At 47.4% G+C, this 25,781-nt stretch overlaps 1 protein-coding gene across 8 annotated transcripts in view; it reads left to right on the forward strand.

Annotated features, from left to right (window-relative positions):
• Window positions 1–25,781, forward strand: part of KCNT1 (potassium sodium-activated channel subfamily T member 1) — a 169,440-nt gene that overhangs the window by 87,285 nt on the left and 56,374 nt on the right. For 7 of the 8 annotated variants that reach the window (XM_090021363.1, XM_090021364.1, XM_090021369.1 and 4 more), the window contains exons 3-4: window positions 17,661–17,740; window positions 21,719–21,818. In XM_090021363.1, coding sequence (XP_089877489.1) covers window positions 17,661–17,740; window positions 21,719–21,818 — 180 coding nt within the window. Of the gene's footprint in view, window positions 1–4,589; window positions 4,699–17,660; window positions 17,741–21,718; window positions 21,819–25,781 lie in introns of those variants that run through there. The other variant, XM_090021371.1, reaches the window with a different exon arrangement.

Consider the following 25,781-nt stretch of genomic DNA (forward strand, 5'->3'; position numbering starts at 1 on the left):
GGTTGTGGCTGTGTTGGTCTAAGGACACAGGCAGACAAGGTTTGTTGGGTAAATCTGATCTCTTTTATTAGAGCAACTTGAATAGTTGGAAAAATTCTGCTTAGCAAGCATTGGGATTTAAATACCCTTTGTCAGGCTGAGGAAGTAATTGGAGTTGGTGTGTCCATTTCCCCAACATCCTTGATTCTCAACCAGGGTGGGTGCCATGAGATCCTTTTGAGGGTGCCCTGGGGTGCCACACTAGGTTAGGACTGTTAGGTGCGCAAGCATGTGTCACAAGATAAACTCATAGATTTCTAGTAGGAAGCCATAACATTAAATACATCCTGAGCTGTTCGGGTCTTTCTGAGTTCTTTGCAGCAGGAAAACCCCCCAACCCTCGTATTATTTTTCAATAGTTAAAAAAATGAGTCAAAACAAAAAACTGGCATTTTCCAAGGGGGGGGGGGTCTAATGAAGGGTGCCTGGAGTCTAACAAGGTTGAATCATAGAAAATGAGGGTGGGAAGGGACTTCCAATCCAACCCCCTGCTCCAAGCAGGACTGTGCCCAAACAGATCATCCAAGCCAAGGCTTTGCTAGCCAGGTCTTCAAAACCTCCAAGGATGGAGACTCCCCCACATATCTGGGTAGCCTGTTTCAGTGCTTCACCACCCTCCTGGTGAGAGGTTTCTTCCTAATATCCAACCTCAACTTCCCTTGCTAAGAACATCCCTTGTTGAGAACCACTGCCCTACGTGAACTGAATGCCCCCTGCTCTTGCTTTCTCTGCCGGTCCTTCTCCCAACATAACTCTCATCAGACTGGGCGGAGGGCTCTTCTACATTGCTGCACACATGGCTGAGCTAGCTTTACAGGGACAGCCCTTCACCATTTGAATATTTATTCACCTTCTCCGGGCAGCTCTGCGGGGCTGAGTTCCTTGCTGCCCTGGCTGTACACTTGGCAGTACCTGCTTTCAGGCTGGCTCAGGGAGGTCTGCAGGAGTTGCGGTCACAGCAATCCCTCCAATTGAGTTACATCCTTACTTGGCCTTTCCCCTCCTCCCCAACCTGGCTCTAAATATTTCAGCTCATGTTTTCATGCTTCTCGCTCTGGTTCCTTTCTGTCTTTTGCCTTTCCAGCTCTCTGCATTTCTGTTGTCCTGCCATGCTCTGCACACCAGTCACTCTGTTTCTGTCTCTCCTTTTATGCCAGCTCCTGAAGGGCTTTGCTTTTGCTGGTGGGTGAGATGCTTCACTGAAACCTTCCTACATTCCACCTCCTCCCCACCTTTTTTTTTAAACCTTCATTAACTGTAGGACTCACACAAGCAAAGCGTGTGTGGGCGTATCTGGGAATTGTTCTACATCTGCACGGCTGATACATGGAGATCCCCAAAACTGCAGCACAGCATTGTGTTTATTAAATATGCATAGCACATCTCTGTCATCCGAGTCATTCTGACCCTTTTTGCCCCATTAGCAGAGGCAGTTGCTATCAGGAAAGGGAAGTAGGATAATGGAAGGAAATCACAAAATCGAAGTAATAGGGATGGCTTGAAGGGGAGGGCAGTGGGGTGAAGATATATGTATCTAGGTACTTTGTGTGGTTTAATTGCCAAGATGCCTAAGCCTCTAGATGTTTTGTTTGATCTTTTATGCAAAACGACTTTGGCATTCATTCAGGTTCTCCTGGCTTGGTGCCCATATCCGAAAAAATCACCTGTACAGTTGGCACTGATTAATGCTCTTCACGGCTTTCTCCACAGAAGCCAAGTGATAAATAGGTCAGGAAACAACTGTCATTTTGCCTCGGAAAGGGTCAAGATAACCTTGGGTGCAGACGGATGTAATAATTATATGAGTATCGAATGATACCGCTATAAGCTATTACAGTGTACCTGTTAAATCTGCTTGCTCCTGTAGCAATACAAGTGGAGCAAAACCGCTGTAACTTTAGCCCTGCTCTTTTCAGGTTAAAGTTACCGTGATTTAGCTGGCTTTTCCCTCTCCAGGAGCATGTGGATGTAACAGTTATAGCTTAATAGTCGAGGTACACTCCCTAGCCCAGTCCCCTCCTGTCCTTAAGCAGTTGAGTGGCAGGTATGTCTCTAGCCCCCTTCTTACCTGCTGAGAGGCATCATCATTTGCACTGGTTTTTTTGGACACATGGGGGATTTCAGATTGAATGCTCATGAACAACAATCTGCATGCTGTTGTTTGGGAGTATTTTGCATTTCCCCTCCTGCACAGATTACCAGTGGCTAGGTTAATGCATCAGCTGGAAGTGCTGCACAGCTGTATTTTTAATATTGAAGAATACCTTGATGTCTTATTTGCCTCGCTTAGGGCTACTGCAGCATCCCACATAGTTATTGCTGACACATCCAAGCACAATGTCTTGGCAGATATCCAACCCCATGTGTAGTCTCTCGGGGTTTGCCTCTCTCATTTCCTCCTTGTTGTTACACTGGGATGATGTGAAGCCATTGCTTAGTAGTGATGGGATCAAGGATAAGCCAATATTTCAATGCACTGACCACTCTGCTGGAGTTAGATCAGTGTTTCTCAACCCGTGGGTTGTGATCCAAAAGTAGGTCGCACGAATATATGGAAGGGGCATGAACCAACTTTAAAAATGGGTTCTTTTTGAAAGGAGAAAAACACGGGAAACCATGGGTTTTCCCTTGCAGATTGGCAGAGTTCCCCCCATGCCCCCTACACCCTCCCCTGCCCTGCACACTGGGGACTGGGGGTGGAGGGAGCGGGTCGGGAGCAAAGGGCACTGGGTCGGGCCTGGCCATTGATGTTTACAAATGGGTCCTGGTCCAAAAAGGTTGAGAACCACTGAGTTAGATCATATGGATGAAGCTGAGCTACACTGATCTCCAGTGCCGCTCCTCCTGTCGAAGAGTCACCAGATTGCCCCCAGCTACAGCTCTGTGACCTTGCTTTGAGTGACTGCTTCCGGGGAGTTACGCTAAGGTCTGAAAACATCTCTGTCCCATTTCAAACAGCCAGGCACTGCCAACGTTCACTTTTGCTATAGTAGGAATCCCTTTCTGACCTGGCAGGAAGAAGATTTTTTTCCTTGAAGTTAGAAAGCCATCTAAAACCTTGCGAAAGAAAGCCTTCCTGCATCGCATGCTGAGCTGCACCTGTCTGCTACCTGTTGAGCTGCACATGCCGGGTTGTGCGTGTCCACTGAGCGTTGTATTTTGCAGCATGGTTGTGCCAGCAAGTTTTTGACTGGTGCAGGTAGAACTGATTTGAAATTTTCCGACAAAGCAGGGTGTCTCATCAGAAACCGCGTCTTCAGAGAATGAGAAGTGCCTAATGGAAGGATCTCCAGGCCAATGACCTTCTGTGGGGTGATGGGCAGCTTTCCAATGGAAACAGGCCTGGTTTCCTGGTGTGGTGCTATGTCTCAGGGTCCAGCCTGCCATGGACTTTGCAGCGAGCTGCTGCCCTCCTCCTGCATGGAAAGCTCGGGGAGCTTCGCTGGCTGCTATCAGTGGCTGACTATGGTGAGGTTGGCCAGGACTTTTTCACTGGAGCTGCTTTTTGGACAGAAGATCCTGCTTTATTAAATGGAAACTGTCTGTGGGACTGTGCCAGATCCAGGAAAAGTTGTACAAGGAAAGATTTCTCATCTCTAGGACAGGAATTGGGTCTGGGAAACAGAAACCCTCCCGTATCTGGGGGTCAGCGCAGTCACCTGCGGTGTATGAGAAACAGCAATGAAAAGCCATAAATTGAAATTTCCCAGGTGCCTGTCCAGACTACCAGGCTAGTCTAGGATGCATTTTTCTCTTTTTGCTTGGCTTTTGGTGGAAAACCATGACAGATCTTTGTTTCATTTTGATACAAAATTAAAGAGAGGTGGGGGATGAAATCCTGAAGACTCACTGGCTGGAAAAACCATTTCCTGCCCAGCTCTTCTGGAAACAGAAAGGTGCTGTGCAGCTACTGCTATTCCTTGTCAATAAAGTGGCTTGCTGATTTGATAACGCAGAGAAATTTCAGTGTTTTGCCAAAGGGAGAGTAAAACCCTCGGCGTAGAACAGCAACAGCAGCATCGGCGATTCTTTGTGTTTGCGTCTCAGCTGCTAACCAAGAGTCTTGCATGGCTTTAAAAAAATCACTTCAGCCTCATAAATCTTCTGTGCCATTGGCAAACATCATTCTCCTTGTTTCACAGAGAGTAAAAGGAATCAGACCTCCTGACAGAGGTGATATTTTTGCCCCCAAAATGTCTTTATTTTAGAGAGAGTGGAGTACGTAACTTGTCCAAGATCACACAAAGTTTGTGGCACCCAACCCCAGACCCCTTCATTCCGCCTCCCCTTTCTACTCCAAAGCTGTCATAAAATTTGGCTTGGAAAATGTCAAGAACGAATCCCTGGTGCAGCTGCTCCGCTGGTTTATCAGGAATTTATTTAGTGTGGGTTTTTTTCTTTTCCAAATCACCTTAATAGCAGAGGAGATTTGGGCAGTGTCCAAAGCAAGTTGCCATCATATTAATCCCACTCTGTTGGTTGGTCAGGAGTTTTTTTGGAGCCGTCTAGATTTTCAAAATATTCCCAGCTGTTGTCACATGAAGCAGAGGGGCCAGGGGAGCTAAGGAGGGCTGCATGTGCTGAGCGCCCAGTCAGTCCTGGAGCAAAGCGTGCGGTGGGGTGAGCTTGAAGGGCGACGTAGAAAGTCTGGAGTACCATGTAAGTCTCATGGAAGTGCAGAGTGGGAGGGTGGGGGGAGCTAACATTTGCTGGGGGCGTATATTCTTTGTAACCCCCTATTATCCATCCAGCCTGCCATTACATGAGTGCACTCATGTAATGGCAGGCTGGATGGATTGGCTTGACAGTCACCTTGCTGGGGTCGTTTGACCCCAGTACTCTTTCCTGCCATGGCAGGAGATCAGACTCGATGATCTGCTAAGGTCCCTTCTGACCCTAGAAACTGTGAAACTCAGCCTTGTAGCTTTGCATGCTCTGCATTGCCGCTGTTTCTGTTCATACGTATATTCACGACTATTTTCCACTTCTGCATTTTCCACTCCTGCATTGGGAAAAAAGGGCTCCAATACTTGCGTCATACCTCCCTAAATATCTAGGGGAGATACCGTTATATTGCAGAGCTATCCAGCTGCCTTTTTTTCCAAGCAGCTTTTGCTTCGTGGCTGAGATTTGAGCTGTGCTTATTTTAGGTCTGTGTTCAACACTTGTTAGAACAAGGTCTGATGTCTTTTTTGGAGCTCATCACCTTGGAATAAATTACCTCTGCTCCTAGGTTAATAAAGCACAATAAATAACTGCACTATTGAAATGAAATTGGTCCAGTATGTGGGGCACATAATAATAGTAATTGCTGCTCTTTAAAGCGAGGGGCTTGTAGCGAAGCTGGTATTTTGAGGATTATCAGAGCGGGCCCCTGGGTGTTTGAGGCTGGAAGGCAGCGAGGGTGAATTCCATGAGATTCCTCCCCAAAATAAAACCTTTGTGGTCTGCTTTCAAATTCTTTTCTAGTGAAAAGGGACATGCTGGTCTTTAGATGCATCCACCACGCAAAGCAGGTGGGACACTGGAGGTTTGCAGAAGAGCAAGTGGATGGTTTGGTGGGAAGTCCTTTTCCTGTGGCATGGGAGGGCTGGTTCATCGGCTGCCAAACTCAACTGGTGTTGTTGGATTCTGGGCAATAAGCTGAACAGGAGCCAGCAGTGTGCCCTTGTTGTGAAGACGATTAATAGTATCCTGGGCTGCATCGGTAGGAGCACTGCCAGCAGGTTGAGAGAAGAGATTATTTCCCTCTGTTTGGCACTGGTGAGGCCACATTTGGAGTCCTGTGTCCAGTTTTGGGTCCCCCCCACTACGGAAAGGATGTGGACAAATTGGAGAAAGTCCAGTGGAGGGCAGTGAAAATGGTTTGGGGGCTGGGACCCATGACTCACGAGGAGAAGCTGAGGGAACCGGGCTGATTTAGTCTGCAGAAGAAAAGACTGAGGGGGATTGAATAGCAGCCTTCACCTCCCTGCAGGGAGGCTGCAAAGAGGATGGAGCTGGGCTGTTCTCAGTGGGGGCAGATGACAGGACAAGGAGCAATGGGCTCAAGTTGCAGAAGGGGAAGTTGAGGTTGGATATTAGAGAAGACTTCCTCACTAGGAAAGTGGTGAAGCATTGGAGCAGGTTGCCCACAGAGGATGTGGACTCCATCCTTGGAGGTTTTGAACACCTGGGTAGACAAAGCCCTGGCTGGGATGAGCTAGTTGGGGCTGGTCCTGCTTTGAATAGGGGTTAGACTGGATGTTACCTCCTGGGGTCCCTTCCAATCCTCATTTTCTATGGTGCTGTGATTTACATAAAAGTTAAAGTTATTCTTTAAAAAAAAAAAAAAACAACTATGGCAAATAAATCATAGAGAAGCTGGCAGGCTGTAATATTCGTGGTAGCCCCACAGTGAGCGATGGGGAGCGTCTACCCACCCAGTGGCTTTCTAGCAGTTCAGTCCACCTGCTTTGTGTTGAGCCTGAAGTGGTGCTAATGGGATGCACAGTAAAGACATTGGGTCATAGTCATCCCTAACAGAGCAGCACTGACTTCCAGGAACGCCTCTTTCTTTGTGAACTGGTGAGACGTGTTTGCCTGCCAGCCACCTCTAACGTTTCCTCCACGTATGGACAGCGAGCTACAGGTGCATCCTGTTCTTGCCACCATCCGCCAAGGCAGTGGGGCTGCAGCAGACACTGTGCCAATTCTGAGTATAGCAGCTGGGGGCTTGCACTTGGCCATTACACAAGCACATCTAAATTGGCCGCCGCCGTATCAGACCCCAGCGGACAGACCTCCAGAGCTGACAGCTCGATTCTGCAGCTTGGGCACAAGAGGGTGTTGCACATAGTGACCAGTGCGTTATGGTTTGCACTTAGCAATCCCCACCCCAGCTTGTAACAGCAGATGGTTTTACAAGACAGCTCTCTTCCTTTAGCAAGAGATAGTATGGTGGAGGCAGGTAGTGCAGGCCTTCTGCACGGCAGTGAGCTGACCTCTCTCATCTTGGTGGGAACGCATATTTTCAACATCGAATCCAGGTGCTTGCTGCTTGCTCTATGCATCTGTGGTGCAATGGGTGGCATGAAGCACTTGTGGCCGTGCAGCAGGGTTTGACCTGACTATTTCACACCTACTGCAGCTTTGCCCATGAATTGGGCAATCGTATTCTCACATGGCGGTGGTGGAGAGTTGGATGAGCAGTTAACTGCTCTTTGGCAGCTCCTATATGTCTGAAGAAAGGGGAACAGTCAGGGATGGGGATAATGTCCCATTAGTCATAGATGGCTCCAGAGTGGGCACCCTCCCCACCTGTGGTACTTGGCAGCGGCCCATCGGTGCCATGCACTTTCTCCCTCCTTTCCGGGAATTGGTGGGCTAGTGGAAGAGGGCTGCTGTTCTAAAAATGCAGCTCCCTGTCTTGTCTCTAAATCACTGAATGAGGCTCCACGGTGCCCAGCAAGATCAGCCAGTGTGGTTGTTTTAGTTGCAGCATATTGATGTATATGGGGCAATGTCAGCAAAGGTTACCTGATACCGGCTGGGACGCTATACAGCCGCAGTGGCCCGCAGCAAGGCAGGCTTCCCGAAACATGTGCTTTGGTGTTGCTTGTGCTGCTCACACATAGGCTGCAGCTGTTGCCTTGGCTGCCGTCCATGTCAGCCTCTTGAATCGCTCGCCCCCCTGTAGACAGGGTTACCAGGGGGCATCGAGGCAGGGCCAGTGCTCAGTGCTCGCTGGAAATCAGGCCTCTTTACAGTGTCTTGAATTAGGCATCCAGGAACTGAGACACTTTCAGCCACTGGGACCTTTGGAAAAGGCAGGCAGTGATTCAGCCGGGTCTTGGGGGCAGGTATCGACCAAGAGAAGGACCAAGCAGGAAGGGAAAGGCAGTGTAGCAGTGTGCTGCTTTTTATGGGAACTTGCACAGTTACCCACCAGGGCTTTGCCTTGTTTTTTTGGCAAAGCCTCATACTTGGTGGCAGCCGTGGGCCATTTGTCTCACTTCTCATGCATACCTGGTTGCCAGAGAGGAACCTGCTGCAGCTGATGGGGGCACAGAGCTGCATTCTTGAATTGTCTTGTGCCCCTTTCGGATACCTCTGACAGTGGCAGGCCGTTCATACCGTGGGGCCTTTCCCTACCCCACTGTGTGCCTTCAGACACAATATGCTCCTTTGTTCACTTTAGGATTTTTTTTTTTTTTTGCTACCTTTGACTGCATTCGCCCCCCCCATGCCCTGTTGTCTAAGTATATCAGTAACTGCTGAGGACACCCACACTAAATCCTCTGCTTCTGATGCAGATATGGGACAGGGATGGGAGGAGGGTAAGGGTTTTAACAACTCACCTGTTGAATGCTGCCTTTTTAAGGCTCTCATCAGTGCTTGAACAGCTGCTGCAAATTACCTAGGGCTCCGGGGTTTGGTCCGTGAATTTAGAGGGGATGTGGCTGTCTGCATTGTGTAGATCTGACCTCAGGGAATGGGACTGTGCAAAACCTTAGGGTTAGTCTGGTTGGTCTCTGCTTGTTGTTATAAGGAAGCAAATGTAAAGGCAGTGTCTGCCCAGGATATTTTGCCATTTTGGCTTGTTTTAAGAATGCTTGTTTTCATAGTTGCGGCTATCGCTGATGGATAAACAGTCCAGTTTTTCATGCAGAGAAAGCCCTCTGGTATTCATTTCTTATCCATCAGTGTTTACAGTCGTAATGTTTTTTGAAAGTGGTTTGCATTACTATAGATCAGCAAGCCATCTGCCGGCAAACCTTGATTGATATTGCTGCTGGTTTCTTCATTACAAAGGCAAACGTTTCTGTACGGCAGGCCATGCTTTCAGAAGGTGCTACTTCAATTAGCTGCATTTAATCCTTGGTGGCTCTGATGAATTGGACATCCATCGATCGATACAATAGCTGAGGGCCAATCCTCACCATGTTTTGGGACAAATTTAACTAAGATAGAGAGCAATTACCTGAAGCATGCAGTGTAGTGAGTACTTATGTCTATCTGATTTATTTGTAGAAGATATGTCCTGACACAGATTAATTATTTCCAAAGCAAGACTCCTAGAATAATTTATCTCAACATGCTATAGCCTTTCCTCACAAAGTTCTTCATTAATAGCAGCTTGGAACTGAAACCTCCTTTTGACGGTACTGGTGTAGATACTTTCACCCCTTGCTTTTTATCTGTGTGCATTGCTGTTTATCAGTCATCATGTCTCAAAACTTCACCGCACGTTATATCTGGAAACATGGGGAGCAATGGCCCAGTTTTCAGTGTTATATTACACTGGGTGAGAGTATAGGTGTCTTTTCCAATTTCTATGCACATGGACAGCCAGCGAGCAGGCAACATCGTTTTGGGACCAGCGGTGCTGGTAGGAAGAGTTTGATTTCACCAGCTCTTCTTTTTTCCATTCTCCAGCTGAAAACTGCCTTCAGTTTCTTGGCTTTTGCTTTCTACAGCTTCAGCCTCTCCAGGTTTGATACTGGAGAGGTCCTGGAGTGAATAGGGCAGCAAGCATGTCTTGTTCTGGGCATTTCTTCTCTTGCCTTCCATTAGGGCATAAATATTTCTAGCTGCGTCATGAAATCCCCTGGGCTGACACTGCAGATCCAGACTGCTTCCTGGATATTTAATAGAGTCCTTTGCTTCATGCTACAGTATTTCCAGCCCTCCCTGGCGATGGGTTTTAATAGTACTTTCAAATATTGTCTTACCAGTTGCTTGGTTCGTAAGATGTGTTGTTAGTGAGTGGTTTCTCCCTTGCAACAGAACCAGCGTGAATGCCAGATGCCTTCATAGTTCTTGCTAATAGCTCCAGGACTCTATTATAACATTTCTGTTACAGCATCCAGCTTTCTGTGCTACATTGCCCATGAAACAACGTTGTGCGCACGCTCCCTGCCAGCATCGTTGGAGTCAGCAGTGAATGTGCAAGTGAATGGGGAGTTTCTTCTACAAGTAGCTGAGGAAGCAGCATCTGCTGTCTCACCAGGTTCCTTGTCTCTTTCTCCCACTTTCTACCTGCTTTTCCTGTGGGATCCAGAGAGGTTTCCCAAAGGTGCAGACTTGATGCAGCTAAATGAGGACTCTGGAGCTGTTGTTCACCTTCACCTGGAACGCAGCCTCCTCCAGCAGTAACCGGGGATTGGGCCGGAGACGCAGGACTGTGCTTTACTCTAAATCCAGTGACTGAGACCTGTGCTATCAGCTTTACATGACAGAGTCCCACTGCAATTGGTGCCAAAGGGTGCCTTGCTAGTGCAGACTACTCATTGGTCCAGTCCCCCACGCTCTCTTCTAGCGATCTCTCCAAGAACAGCCTTAGGAAGGGTGCTTCTGTGCAACATCCCCAGGAAGGAAGTGTCTTCTAGGGTCTGGCAATGAGAAGTTAGCTGGTTTATGGCCTGGAAAGCCTGTCAGGATTTATATCCCTTATACTCCTTTAACCTAGCTAATCAAATGGAGGGTGATTTCTTCCACAAGCACTTTCCCTTTGAGTAGGCAACTGTGGATCCTCTGGTTCATGGTGTGCACGGAAGAGGTCTAGTGGGTGCTTGATGAATTCGCTTGTGTGGAGTCCTGCAACCACCACACCAAGACCTTCACCTCATACGCTTAGGCAAGAGTATGGAGGAGTGGAGACTGCCCAAAACTTACCCCCTGCACCTTTAGCCCATTGAGACAGACTCCAAAGGCCAGACCGAATCCAGATGTTGAGCACTTTGATGGCTGTAGCTTCTGCCAGAGAGCAACAGAGGAGACCTGCTGCTGACTGCCTAATGCCTCAGCAAGGCAGGATGTCTCTTAGCCTGTCTGCAACCAAGAAATGCCCATAAGATGGTGGGAGCCAGGTTTTTGAGGCACCCTATACTCACCTTACTCTGGAGGTTGTGACATTGTGGTATTTGATAGGATCTACCCTGCCACGTGTAGCCCCCCCACATACTTCCACCAGGCCCTCCAGTCGGATGCAGTTTTCAGTCATACCCCAGACCAATTTATTGTAGATGTGTGAACATATGTAGTCATTTTTTGAGAGCCTGGCAAATTCGGCACTGATTATTTCAGCCACACAGGAGAACTTATCATGAGCAGCTTCGCCGAGCTCGTTGCTCGTCCATTCCCAAGGTGTCTTTTGCTTCCTGTACGTTAGGCCACTTCGGAGCAGGACATCGGGGTTAATAACAGCAAGTGTCACCACTTGCTGACAGTGACCCCCCCCATATCCCCCACCTTCTTCCTGAATTTTGTTAAGAGGCGTTTCTGAAACAATACCGCAGCTTACTGAGAAAATCCTCACACAACCCCCTGCCTTACGGGCTCAGCGTTCCTGCTCAGGAAGTGTTTGTTTTATTAGATCTAGTAGAGCTAATCGATCAGAACTAGTAGGTGCTGTTTTCCTTTAAATCACGATTCTGTCCTGTACGTGCCAAGCATTGAATAGTTGAACAGGGGCAGGCAGTGACATAGGTACGAAGGAATGGGACAGTGAAAGGTTTAACATCAGCTGCAGCTCTTGGGTTTGTTTGCCGTGGTCGATTCCACGCTTGGGCCCTAACAGTATTTTGACAATCTCTTGTAAGTAAAAATAGTAGTAGTGGCTGACGGACGCCAGCACGACAAAGAGAGAAGCCGGGGGACGAGTAATTTGTTGCACTCTCGGCTGCTTTGTTAGGTTCCTTAGTAATAAATGGGCTCCTTTGCCATTCTAATGCAAAACTGACACGTGGCTAATTTGCAGAACGATCTGTGTAACGCTGTGATTAGCAGTAGAACTGCAATTATGCCACCTCTGAGGCTGTAATAATACCAGAGAGAGAGTCTGTCAAGAGTTATAGCTATTTTTGTGGTCACTGAGCTCTGCTTCATGCATGGCCCTAGAGGTCTAAAGAAGGCTGGGGTTTCACTTTGCAGCTTTTCCAGACAAAGATGGACATGGTTGCATTGGGTCCTCCAAATTCCTCTCTTCCATGGGGTCTGTGGGTAGAGCAGAGGGGCATGGGGTTTGAGTCTGCTGAGGAATGAATGCAGGACGGCTCATTTTTGCTTCCAAAATGAACAGTGATGGGGGCCCAGAGTGTCCAGTGTGTACATGCAGACTTGTGAGAGAGTCTGTGAGTTTATCTGTGTCTTTACCTTGCCCCGTGTCAGTATGCAAGCTTCTGACACATTCCCTGGATCTACTGTGCCCCGGGTCTGTATACTACCTCACAATATATTTGTTGGATTTGTCCCACATCTGTATGGTAGCTCATGATATATTCCCTGGATTTATCACACCCCGTGTGTATGCAAACGTATGATATATTCTGTGGATTTATTGTGCCCTGTGTCTGCCATTTATGAGCACTAGGAGGTTATTTATTCATTTAGCAAATACGGTTTTGGCATATTGTTCCAGCCATCTTAAGGCAACATCATCACCACTGTGAAGAGCTTGAAGGCCACCAGGCAGCAAATGGACATAAGTCAACCATGTGGTGTTTGAACTTGTCCGCAAGGACATTTGTTGTCATTGCAGAGGTCCCACTGGTATACATTTGAGGCACAGTGACCTGGTCCAGTTTGAAACTGGTTGAAAAGTGCCCAATAACAGCATGGCCAGTTAAATCCTGGTTGACTGACTGTAGGGTCAGAGATGATGTGGTGATGGATTGGTGCTTGTGCCAGCCATTCTTCATGCCATTGAGTCAGTGTTTGAAAGGGTGGACCATATGGGATATCTTGAGGGGAGCTGAGCTATTGGTGGGTGGAAGATGTCCCAGCGCACTAGTAGCATAGGATTATCCCATAGTCTGGCTACTTCATTCGTGCGGTGGAGGTAAGGGGGAGCATCCAGGTAAAATCACTGCTGTCTTCCCTGTTGTCCCATTCCTTCAGGTGCTTATCAAGTCAGGCACAAGGGATGTCTAAAATAAAAATAGAGTTTACCAAGCTTCATCTTTCAGTGGAGGAGAAGACGGTAGTATTCAGACCTCCTTTATGCCTTGGCTTTGGGTTAGACCCCAGCCTTATTAATGCTGAAACAATACAACCAGCTTTCTTCCTCGTTGCATCGGTGCTCTTCGGTACTGGCTTGCCTTCCATCTTCACGTGGGGAGTGAGAGGCATTGGTGTCTTCTATTTCTTTCTGTGGTTTGGCAGAAACCTCCGTAGAGCTCTTTTCCCCTTATGCTTTAGAAATGCAGGATGTTGAAATCCAGGAACAGGGGATCTGGGCTGGACTGGGACTGAGCAAGGAGAAAGCCAGAGGAAAGGGGGTGGACCAGAGCAGAAATGTCTGTCAAAGGTGGGGACGTGGAACCGAACAGTGCAGGTGGAACAGTGCCGCATGTAGTTCAGGTCTTTTTAGATGTGTCGCAGGATACTGAAGTGCCCTGCTCCTGGGAAGAGGGACAGGTGCCAGTTGCCGGGGCAACCGCAGTTGGGTCAGCTGACCAGAAGGGGGCAGAGCCTGGCCTATATAAACAGCCTAGGCTGAGACCAGAGTCAGTTCCCGTCTGGCAGCCAAGGAAGGTGGGACTCTGTTGCAGCACGCAGAGCAGGGAAGCCGGATGGCCTGAGCAGTTGCGGTGTGACGATACTGGGCGGAGGAAACCCCGGTAGGGACAGAACATGGATTTTTGACTGGGCGGTTTAGTTTATGTTATAGCCCAGGGGCTTTGTGTTTGGTGTTTACTATCCAACCGGAGGACCGGGGGAGGCTGTAGGGGTGGAGGAGGCCTCATAGGAGCTCCCCAGTAGCATGGGGGTTCCTGGTGCTGGAGAGGGTGCCGTGTTTTGGGGGGTGTATAGACCCCGGCCCCAGTGGGGCAGTGTCGTGCAGGGGAAGCCCCAGTGTGGGCGAGCACGCAGGCGAGAAGCCCCACTGTGGGCGAGTGACCCGAGAAGGTGGGTCTGGGGCCAGGCACGGCTATGGCCACCTGAGCCTCGGTGGGGTTTGTAGACCCGAGGAGGGGGTGTACTGACCACAGCCCCGAGAAGGGCACAGTGCACTGGGGGCCAGGCACAGCTACGGCCACCTGAGCCCCAATTGTGAGGAACACCAGAGTGGGCACTGGCGAGAAGCCCCCGGGAGGGCGCACAGAGGAATAGAAGCCCCCAGGAGGGGAATTTGGGGGCCAGGCACGGCTACAGCCACCTGAGCCCCAATTGTGAGATGAGGCCCCAGTGCGGGCAGGAATCGCGAGGCAAGGCCCCAGTGCGGGCTATGAGAGCTCAGACAGGGAAGAGGCCCCAGTGCAGGCTACGAGAGCGTGGGGAGACAGGCCCCGGTGGGGGCGGGAGCCACGAGAGAAGCCAGGAAGCGCCTGTGAGGGCGCAGGTGGGCAACGGAGATGAGGCAGAGAGCCCGTGGGGGCCCGGGTGACCGTAGGGCCCACACGTGGCCCAGAGGTTCGAGTGCACCGTGTCTCCAAAGGCAAGGCACAGACTGGGACATCTTAAGGCACCGTGCTAAAGAGGGTAAAAGGCAGCCTCCTTTTACCGATAATTAACATCAAAGATGTGGCGGGCGAGGTAGAGAGGGTGCATTTGAAACCGATTTGGCACGGTAGGTAGGGGGCGCTAGGAGAGTTCACGGCACCCCTAGGTTGCATCCTGCCACAAGATGCCTCTTGAAACTCCCTCCGCTCAGGGCCACTGAGCAGCATTCAGAAATTCTTGCAGAAGCTCCTTGCGTGCCTTCGCTTTATTGCCTCGGTACCATAACTTCAGCGGTCCTGCAAGTCTAGTAAAATTCAGAAATGTTCGGCAGCTCCTGGATTTGGCTGGAATGGTCCATGTGGTATCTTAGCAACAGAAGTCATGTTTCTCTTCGTAGATGGGAACGATGTCTTTTCTTTTTAATGGCTCAGTGCTGCCAAACATGGCTCTGACGTGAGACCGAGTCATCCGTGTTTCAGGGATGCTGCTGTGATCCCACGACAGCTCTTATTCTGCTGCAGCCTAGCTCAACTCTGGCAGTGCAAAAGCAAACCCAGAATCCAGGGTAAATGCAAGAGCGGCTGATGGCGGCAGTGGAGATATGGGTCGAGGGATGTTTTGGTGGACCCAGGGTTTTTCTGAGAAGAGTTTGAACTTTGCAAGATTTACACTAAGTGGAAAGCAGGCCAACAAAACCTTGTCCAGTTTTCCTGGGCTGCAAGTCGCATGTAAAACCAGGCTTTCCCCACCATTCAACATAGCGCGGGTGTTCACGTGTTATATTTCATGCTGGAAGTCACTGATGTGGGAACTGGGAAGTATTGGTGCTCGCAATTCTTGGCTGGAGGTCCGGCCCTATGAGTTCGGTGAGATCCATAAATATTGAACTTCACTCTTTGGGTTTACACTACCTGGCTATTCAGAGATCTTGCTCAGTTTTTCACCTTCTTTGCAAGCTTGCCCTGGGTTTCATGTACAACTTGGGGGGAACGCTTGAGGGAAAGCAGTGCTTCATTCATTGTTCCAGAGTCGCGGTCAAGAATATAAAAGGACATTTCAGAGAAAACAAGTGGCTGGTGACCACTAACTAGTTTTGATCTGCTGGGAACATGCAGTGTCTAAAATATGGAAGAGAAATAACCACCTAATGGACAGCATCAGCTGGGCAGTACATAAAATATATGATAGTGTGTATGTCTACATGTGCATTTATGCCAGCTCAAATTTACTGCACAGTAAATTACTGTGCAGTAAACAGGAGTAGGCTGGCATCTACATGTGCAGGCATTAAAGTGCATTAATGCTGTGTGTGGACTGACTTGGGACTAAAGTTAGTCCCAAGGCCACCCATACACACAGTGTTACTGTGGTGTAAGGTGTCTCCATGAGTGTTACTGAGCAATAACTAATCAGGCATGATGCAGGTATCAAATTTATGCTCAAGTTGGCATAAGTCACCATGTTTACTGTGCACGTATAGACATGTGCCCGTACTGTGCAGTAATTTTGGTTGCTGTGCAGTAAATGCACACATGTAGACATGACCACAGTGAACAAGCAATGTGGGGATAACACAGAAAGCAGCCAGTTTCATTGGAGATTTACACATGGTCCTTGGGCCAGCGATCCCGTCGGACAGGGCATTAACTGTATTTCCTCAATGAAATTGCATGCCACTAATGATGCAGAAAATGGACAGTGAATACAGCAGCTGCTCTGCGTCGTTTGGATAATAGTGTAACAGGGGAGAGTCGCTTTTCTGTTCAAACAGTGGCAGGTTTTCATCTTGGAGGTCTAAAGCAAAAAGGTCAAGTACCTGTTTTTAAACAGTGTTTGGCTCCCTCGCGTTTATCCTCTTCACAACTGGAGAGTGGCACTTACTTCTCTTTTTAGAGAACAAGATAGCAACATGTGGTTACCAGCAAGATAAATACCAGAGCCCGCAGCATTTAGACCCACATCTCAGCAGCCAGGACACACGCAGGGCCCAATCCTGCAGTCCTTGCATTGGCGCATCCTCCGGCACGACCTTGCAACATGTGACCTAGGGCAATGAGTGAGAACCCAGGAACTGTGCAAAGGGCTGGGGGAGTCGGTTTTGGAGCCCCAGACTGCACACAAGTCTCTTTTCTCAATGATCATGTTAACTTTGCGGTTATAAACACAGAGGGTGAGACGCTCAGCTGGGTTATGCGGCTATAACCAGAGCCGGATTAACCCTTTAGTGGGCCCTAGGTAAACGAACTCATGGGTCCCTACTCAATACTGTATATTTATATTACTTTTTTCACTCAATAATTATACTGCGTAAAATAAGCACAACTGGGCCCCTTCTTCGCTTTGGGCATGTGCCTAGTTTGCCTATGCATTAATCCCGCCCTGGTTATAACTGCTTGGATCTAGACCAGCCAAGCTAACAGATTATAGCTCCTACCCCTGCATATGTAAGGGAGGCTTTGTGACTGCCAGGTGAGCTTATATCTAAGGCTGAAGTTACAGGCCATAGCACAGAGCGTGTCTGAGCACTTGCTCTGGGTGCCCTGGCTTCTGGGTATTGCTCATGATGCCAACACCCATCTTCCCTGTTTTACCCCAATAGCTGAATAGCTGCCTCTGGTTCCAGCAGCAGTCGAGGTCAGCTGGAGTTGTTGTCTTGCGCCTCTCTAAATTTGAGGTATGGAGGCAGGGCATTCTCGCAGTGGGGATTTTGTCTTTGCCTCCTGGCCTAGGAAAGCCGGGATGTGTTGTCCCCCAGGACCTGGTGAATGTGCTGATACCTGCAGGGTACCTGAGGTGATCCTTGGTCTTTCATACTAGAGGAGATCCCATGCTATAGAAGAATTGGTGGCTTCCCAGCCCCTTTGTACTGTGGAAGCTGCAGAGAAAAGGTAAAGGAGGGTTGTGATGGAGTCTTCCAAACCTCATCTAAATAAGACTTTGGGTAAATGCTTGTTGTTACTATTATTGTCCATTTATATTGTATTTGCTTGAACTATTAGCAGCCTGCTCTGCACAGTGGTCTAACGCCCTTCTTTTTCAAATCTCTTTCATAGCATATGTTGTGGGAAGAGCCCTGGGAGAAGAATAGAGACACCACCTGATGGGCTGAGATGCTTTTAGGGGTGGGAGGATGTGGGGGGGAAGGCACTGCCGATGACAGCTCCGATTAATTCAGTCCTTTCTTGATTTCCTCACAGGGTCCAAGTAGAGTTCTATGTAAATGAAAACACCTTTAAAGAGCGACTCAAGCTGTTCTTCATCAAAAACCAAAGATCAAGTAAGTGTTTGCACCAAAACTCTCCTTTAAAATCCTTCTTTTCCAGATAATTATAATCATGTCTGTCTGTAATGACACGGGAGAGAAAAATATGAAATTGTTTAACTAGCTTCAAAATACACCAGTGACTTTTGTTGGTTTTCTTACATTCTTGCTTTTGTTCTATCTTTTCTTTGTTCGTTCTTTCTTTAGTCTTTTCTTGTATTCTGTTCTTTCTTTCATTCTTTCATTCTTTTGTTTTTTCTTTCATTTTTTCTTTAGTCTTTTCATTCGCTCATTCGTTCTTTTTTTTTGTTTGTTTCTGCTGGTTCTTGAATGGAAAACTTGCACCATCTAGTGGTTACCATTTGCAGTCTTGTGCCCTTGACACCACCGCTTCCAATGGATCTGTTCTCTGATATTAGGTTTTTGACGGGCTGTTCCTCAGCCTGAGCGGTAACGTTGCTGTATGGTAGCCCCCGTGCCAATTCTACACGTAGCAGACGCTGGATTAATGAAATTCATCTGTGAAAGCAGATTGGTGTAGGAGTGGGTTTCCTTTCTTTCTGAAGAACAAGGCTCCACAAGGAAGATGGGAAAGCAGGATGTATTTTTGCCATCAGCTTCACAGACATTTGTATGCCGTTCTCTACTACAGCGTGCAAGGGCAATTTACAGGGGGCCAAATTGTGAGTTATACTGAGCACCATTAATACCTGCTCATACCGCTGGAGCTTAGTGCCTCGAGGTCTGCAGGAAGAATGATTGCCCCAGTTGCAGTGAGCCAATGCTCTAACCTGCCCAGACCTTGGAGGGAAAATTCAGATGAAAGGATTCATCACAGTGATGTCAGTAGTTTAATAAACAGGCTGGAGAGAGACATAGATTCTGGTGAGAATGAATATTGCAGGGGATTGCTGGGGTGCAGTGACATAGTGCAAGATGAATTCACATGGAGGCAAGGTGCAGAGAAAGGCTATGAGGATGGAGATGAAGGGCCTGTTGTCTGCAAGGGAATCAGCAAGCCTGGACTGGTTTGGCCTTAACAGGGACACAGTGGCTCTCTGCAAGTATATCAAGGAGCAAACAGCAGGGAAAAGAGCTGCCAGCTAAAGGGAAGTATTGGCACAAGAACTGATGGGTATAAAATGACCATGAATAAGTTGGCCCGGAGATGTAGAAGATGATTCTTATCCATTGGAGCAGTTAGGTTCTAGAGTAGCCTCCTAACGGGAGTTGTAGAGACAAAAAAACAGCACTATTTTGAAGATGAAGCTCAATAAATTAATGAAAAGGATTGTGATATGCGTTTGCCTGTGACAGCAGGGGCCTGGACTGGTTGAACACAGAAGTCCCTTCCAGGTCCACATTCCTATGTAAGCCCATTCTTTGCAGTGAGTCTGTTGCATTAGCAATGAGCAGCACAGTGATGTTCGTATGCATGTACCCTGAATGCAAGAAGTCCTCTCATTGGGACCTAAGCACACATATGGATGTTAATCCAGGGGGAGTGCAAAGCTGAGATTATTCAGGCTGGATGCATTTGGTTTTGCATGTGCACCTTAAACACGGCCCAACACTAGCAGGCATGATTGCCATGGCATTTGGGAAACTCTCTGGCATAGCCTGATAGACTTCATCGTCCCAGCCTCTTTCAGCCCTGGGCTAAACATTTGAATTTTTACTGCTTACTCTGGCTGTGGGCAATACCTACCCCAGGCTAGTTCATATTGAAGCTGAGGGCTCTGTGTCAGTCCCACATGAGCTCCATCCTCCTTCCGTATTTCCTTGTCTAGTGCTAGCACCACGAGCAAGGGGCCCCCCTCCTCCATTTCAGCCCTCGCACCTCTCCTTTTCAACTCCACAGACCAGATTCCACTTGAATACCTCTGCCTTCATTTTCTGTCAGAGATAAAGCATTAATTGCCTGGAGGGAATTAACAAGTGAATTTGTAATTTCATGTTTCCTTTTGATTGGTGCATCTCGTGTTCTTGTTAAATAGCTGGAGTGTGGCAGGACAAGGTGCCCTAGGGAGGAAGCATTTAATGGAAATGTGGTGAATTTCTAACTTGCAATTTGAGTAATAGCCTGATGATCCGGCCGGGGAGAGGAGGAAGTGGATAACGTGACAGTTTTTATCTCCCATTTCTCCTTCAGCAAGGCATTAAGCAACTGGCAAGCAATGGGTGGACTTCTCTCATTTATAAGCGACCTTTTCTTTTGTCACAGGTGCCAGCTTTTTCTGGGCTAAGCAGCCCACCTCCCTTTCTGACGTTTTGGGGGCCTGCAAAGAGTTGACTCATTTAATTTATTCCCTCTTTGGCCTTTGATTTCTTTGAAGCTGTGTAGGATGCCGAGTGAAGCACGCAAGCCTGGAGAAAAGTTTGTGCAGCACTCCGGGTCTCCTGGAAGCCACACTAGCAGCCGGAAAGGGAATGATTAGGCATCCTACCACGTATGCTATAATAAGTAGCGCAAATTATGGTGTTTGTTCATTCTTGCACTTAAAGAATAATGGATGTTTTAAATACTAATGAAACAGATATTCCAAGTATGGAGTACAGCTGACAGGGCTTTGGGTATTTTTGTATCCCATCATGAGCAGCGTGGTCTTTTAGAAAGCCTTAAATGTGGAGTTCACTACAAGTTTCTGGCAAAATCAGCAGGGTTTGCAAAGGTCAGAAGGTAAGGCTGCTTTCAGAGACCCAGGGCCAGACCACACTGCTCTGCCAGTTTAGTCAGGGTCTGAGTCTGTGGTCCGGCATGCCTGCAAAAGTGAATTCATAGTGCTGCCCTTCCTTCATTTCACAACATACATAGTAAACCCAGTCTGTCCCCTGTGTTTTCAGTTGCTGGTGGGTGCAGAATTCGATGCCAGGTGGAGTTGTTTCCTTCAAGCACATGTCCCATAACTGTCAAAAGCCATTTCCAGTGAAAACCATAGACCTGAAGCCCCCATTTGATATTGCACCTGTGCAGAGCCTGACTGAACTTGAAAGCCTCCGCAATCACCCACCACAGACTTCATTGCAGGACTGAGGACATGTTTCGCACTTCTGCAAAACTGGTCGAGCCTCTGGAGCAGTGATCCTCAACCTGGGTGCCTTGAGATCCTTTCAGGGGTGTCATGGGGCACCACGTAATATTAGCGCTGTTAGGGGTGTAAATGCGATTTACAAAGATTTCAGAGATTGGGGGTCGGACTCGATGATCTGTTTAGGTCCCTTCTAACCCTAGCTACTATGATACAAATGGAAATCCATCATGCCAACAGCTTACTGACCTGCCGTTGTGGTCTCTCTGACTTCTTTGCAACAGAAGAATTGCTCTAGTATTTGTCTCCAGTCAAAAAGCAAGTGAAAGCTAAGAGCTGGCATTTTCCAAGGGGGACCTTGAGTCTAAAGAGGGATGCCTTGATTCTCAGATGGGCTGCCTTGAATCTAAAAAAAGGTTGAGAACCACTGCTTTAGAAGCTTGACTTTTGCAAGTGAAGGTCTGTTGACTTGGCAGGGGTGCATCCCCTTCACCCGGCGCAGACGTAGCCTGTGGAGCTCCCTGCCACAAGGCAGAGCACAAGACCAGACAAGAAATCAGTATTAAGAAGCAACTGGAAGTTCATGTTTCTAGGTGGGGAGTTACAATAGTAATAGTAAAAACAATGTGGAGGGGATCTAAAACCTGCTGCTTCAGGGATCAAGCCAGCCCTTAACTAATGAGGGCCAGGAGAACATCTTCATGGTTGGCAGGTTCTCACAGAGTGCAGGGCTTGTTGCACCTCCCACAGAGACATCTGATACTGGTGGTGGTGAGTGACCAGGGGCTGGGCTGCATGGTCTGCTTGTCTCATCTTGAGTCCAGTGACCCATTCAATTGCCCTACATGCGCGTGCATCTTTTTATACGTCTATGATACACGAGTAGCTTTGCATTGGAGATCTTTTACTGGCTGTGTGTTTCCCTCTTTCACTGCCTTTTCACCCCTTGTCTTTTCTGCTACAGGCCTGAGGATACGGCTATTCAACTTTTCTCTGAAGCTTCTTACCTGCCTTCTCTATATTGTACGTGTCCTGCTTGATAATCCAGCAGAGGGGATAGGATGGTAAGTCTGTCTAGTCTGTCCACAGCTAACCTCAAGTTTTGTTGATCTTCCAATAACACGTCATGATTTGAGCCAACAAGCTATCAATTCGTGGACCTGGAAATGCTTTCAGATCTTCCACTGTATTTGCCCATCAGTGGCCGGTAACCAGTCCCAGATAAAGGCAAGTCATGTTCTGTCTTCCACACCATAGTTCTGCATCTGCAGATGAGAAATAGCAATAGGAGAACAGTTTGAAAAGCAATTTCTATGCTAAATGTGAGGACTGGTACTGGTATTGGCAGTGTGTTTGTTTCTGCCTCGTTTCCTGTTGCTTTTTACCCAGGCAAAAATAGGGCTGTTTCTCCAGCCTTGTTGCATTCTCTCTTTTTAAGTTGTTGTTCCTCTAATATGCATTTTTTTGACCTCTTAGCAGTTGACTTGAAATTAAGGTATAGGGATACTATTGCAAACTGTATAGAATTGCCATGCCATGCATGCACTATCAGGTCTAGCCACCTGCACACCCATAGTATGCAGAAATCTGAACCAAGGGTTTTCGGCACTGTTATAGATGTCCAGAGCTCTGGTCCTTGATCAAAGGGAAATGTTCCTGCATGTAGATGCGTGTGATTTCATCCAGAAGACAATAATGGACACTGACTAGAGCATTTAAAATTATTTCACCTAACCTGCCTCTAGCAGCATTTCTCTTATGCAGGGGCAGTATTTCTCCTTCTGGCCTTTTCTGGCTATCGTCTTCATCTAACCTACTCCTAAAGGATGCTACTGAAGCAGGAGGTATTCACTTACGCTGCGTAGCTGGTCCAATAAAATATATCACCCTAGGAAATCCTTGCCTCTGACTGTCTTAAATATTTAAAATCCTTGTTAATTCTTCCCACTCTGTTTTAATTAAAAAGAAAATCCCCAGTTATCTAAATAGATTTACCAAGTGGAAGAGAGAGTTCCTGTAACCAGCACTACAACCGTCTGTCTCTCCGTTTCTGCCCTCCCTCTGCCTTCACCCTGATTTATCCTCTACTTGTAGTGATGATGAGGGCCATAAATTTAAATGTCTGAGTTCTTCTGCTCTAATGATCATTACAATGACACATGTTTTATTCTTAGTCTTACTTTTACTCTGATTCTTCGTTTCAGTCTTATTATGAGAATCAGTTATGGTGGACATTTTATGTCAGCCTCCTGTGCTGTCATTGCTATTGGACTTGAAGTCATTGGACCCTGCAGAAGTTGGACATTTTTAATGTATGTTTGTTCAGCTACAGAGGACGTTGATGGACCGCATGGAGCGGCTTGAGCATGGGTGTGTTGGGAGACCCCATCTGGGAGATGGGGATGGAGATGGTCTAGAAGAGATTCTGTTTCCAGACACTGAAGAACTATTTGCCAAATGTATTTTGCAACACAGCTGTCATTGCCTCTCCCCGTGGCCCTTTTCAGCAAGCCAACCTTTCAGCTGAAGTTGTAGAAGTACTTTTGATTTCCCTTGAGTCCTTAGAAGTTCTGTTTGAAATCCATTCAGACATTTCTGATGTAAATGGTTTTTTTCCCCACCTTCATCCTCTTCCTAGAAGGGTTGAAATGTCAGTGATGCATGGAGATGAAAAATAAAGCTACGTGTTAAGGAGCAGGGGAACACTATCTAAGTTTTTCACAGTGGGAAATGGCAACGCATAGTTCTGGATAGCTATGTATCTCTTCATCGAAGTGAATACAACCATCAGTCTGTGCAACACTTAGTAGTTGAGCCACTGTCCTTGCAGACATGGAAAGGAAGAAGTGTTAGCAAGAATCTCACTCCTGCTGTAGTTAGCAAAAATACAGGGTGAATGTCGTGTGGCATCTTGTCATGCCTCATTGTCAGAGACTCCCTGAAGCAAGTGACTGTGTTCCCCAGCCTTGCACGACGCACTTGAAAATAAGCTGGATGGGAATTTCAGAGGACAGGGAGAAACTTTGTCCCAGAGTCAGGGAGAAACATTGTCAGTCGAATTTTTCCGAACATGTGAAATTTTGTGGGGGTCAGATTTTCAAATGATGTATTGCAGCCTATTCTATAAACTGGCCCAAAAAACAGCAAGAAAAAGAGAATTTCATTGACAAACTAAAATATTCGTGACAAACGAAAGTGTTTCAATTCCAGAAGGCCATGACAGTGCCCCACGGTGTCTTGTCCCTTCATCTCCCTTGGTGCGTTGTGGCGCTGGCTGGTACGTGGAAGCCAGTAACATCTGAGCTCCATCTTCCATGAAGCCCTGCAGCAGCATTTTCAGAATATACTTTTTTTTCTTGCTAAAACCTCCCATTTTTTCTTTGAAATAAACCCATTTCCTGATCACCCTGTTGCAGCTGCAGTTTTGCTAATAGGTCAGACAGTGGGTTTGTATAGGATGGTTTGGATAGCGTTGGCCTAAATGACCTGTCACAGTCCCTTCCAGCCCGACTTCTCTCTGAGTCTATCATCACCTTTAATTTGTATTTCACCATTTCCCCTCCTGGTGTGTCGTGACCCTCTGCTCACAGGTCTTGTTTAGCAGTGATAGTAAAAAAAATATTCTGCATATGAGCTCCTTTCACAGATTTTAAAACAACTCTTCCATTTTACTGAAACGCATCGTTCAAATTGCCTTCGATCACGGTGCAAAAGCACAAGATTTCAGTGCTGTGCCAAGCAAATGTTTTCCGTATGTTGACATTTTTAAAGGCTCTGATTCTTAAGTCCTGCTTGAAGCCTTGTGAAAGGAAATACGCTTGGCCATTTAGAGACCTGAGCTGACAGGCAGTTAAATGCCCCAGCTTTGCTGTGTCCATTTTGCATTTCCTTGTTTTGTTGGCTGCAAACGTACATAACTTCTCCCAGAGTCGGGGCAGAGCATGAAAGTCTGTTAGCATTTTGATTCTTCTCTCTTGCAAGTCAGTGAGGTGTGATGGGAGGGCAAGGAGAAACAGGACAGTTAGCACTAAGGCAGAGCTCTTCCAGCTTCTAGCATGTCCTTCACACCCCATATGAAGGAAGTGTGTCTATGTTTTCAACTTAGGTGGAGAATCAAGTGTAATGCCCAAGCCCACCGAGTGAATCAGTGTCAGAGGATGCCTACCAGTCTGAACTTCCTGGATTTAGTTTCTAGGTTTGGACTGAGCCTTTTCTGTTTCTGCACCATTTCATGAGCTGGGTCACTGGGGGAACCAGTTCCCTGGGAGACTGGCAGTCCAGTTGACTCTTGGGAGAAAAGCAACGTCCCTGCAGCTTGATGAGAAGAAATGAATTTCAACTTCTCTTGCCAGACAAAGCCCAGCTAATTAGAGACCCTCTAAAATTGCCTTTGCTCTTTCTAGGTGCATGTAGTCCTTTATGTCTGCCTACACCAAAGAGCACATTTGGAAGAGGGGCTTCATTACAAGGGGCATTTGCATTATCGAAGGGTGTTTTCAGATCCTTAGGACTTGATGGGCACAACACGTGCTGCCACCAGTAGAAACTTCCTCAGCCTGATGAAGGGTTTTTAAACTTAAAAATTTTTTTCCCTACTATTTAAGTTGGTCTACTAAAAAATATCAGATTCACCCGAAGAACCTTGTCTGCCAATAGATTTTACACTTGAAAAGCAGACCTAGCAGCTTGTAGCAGAAACTCCTTCCCCAGGTTGGGACAAATGATCAGCCATGGGCACGTAATAAAAGCTGGTCAGCAGCACGAGTGCATCCTCTCTTGTTGAAGTCCTGGCTTCTGTACCCTCCACATGCTTGTCGTTGCTGTTTGCCTGGCTAGTTATTCTGGAGGGCAGCTACCTTATCCTAGAAATAAAAGATCCACGGCATCTTCTGTATTGCAATGGTGGTTTATTCAGAGACAGCTCCAGCAATGCTAGATTTGACAACACTAACAGCCATCCCTGGGGAATGCCTATGCTCTACTTACTCTTAGCTCCCTACTTGTCTTCCCCCTTCATTTCGGATCAC

This window comes from Crocodylus siamensis, chromosome 11 (genome assembly GCF_052110815.1).
Source record: "Crocodylus siamensis isolate JL-2025a chromosome 11, ASM5211081v1, whole genome shotgun sequence".
NCBI classification, from domain to species: Eukaryota; Metazoa; Chordata; order Crocodylia; family Crocodylidae; genus Crocodylus; species Crocodylus siamensis.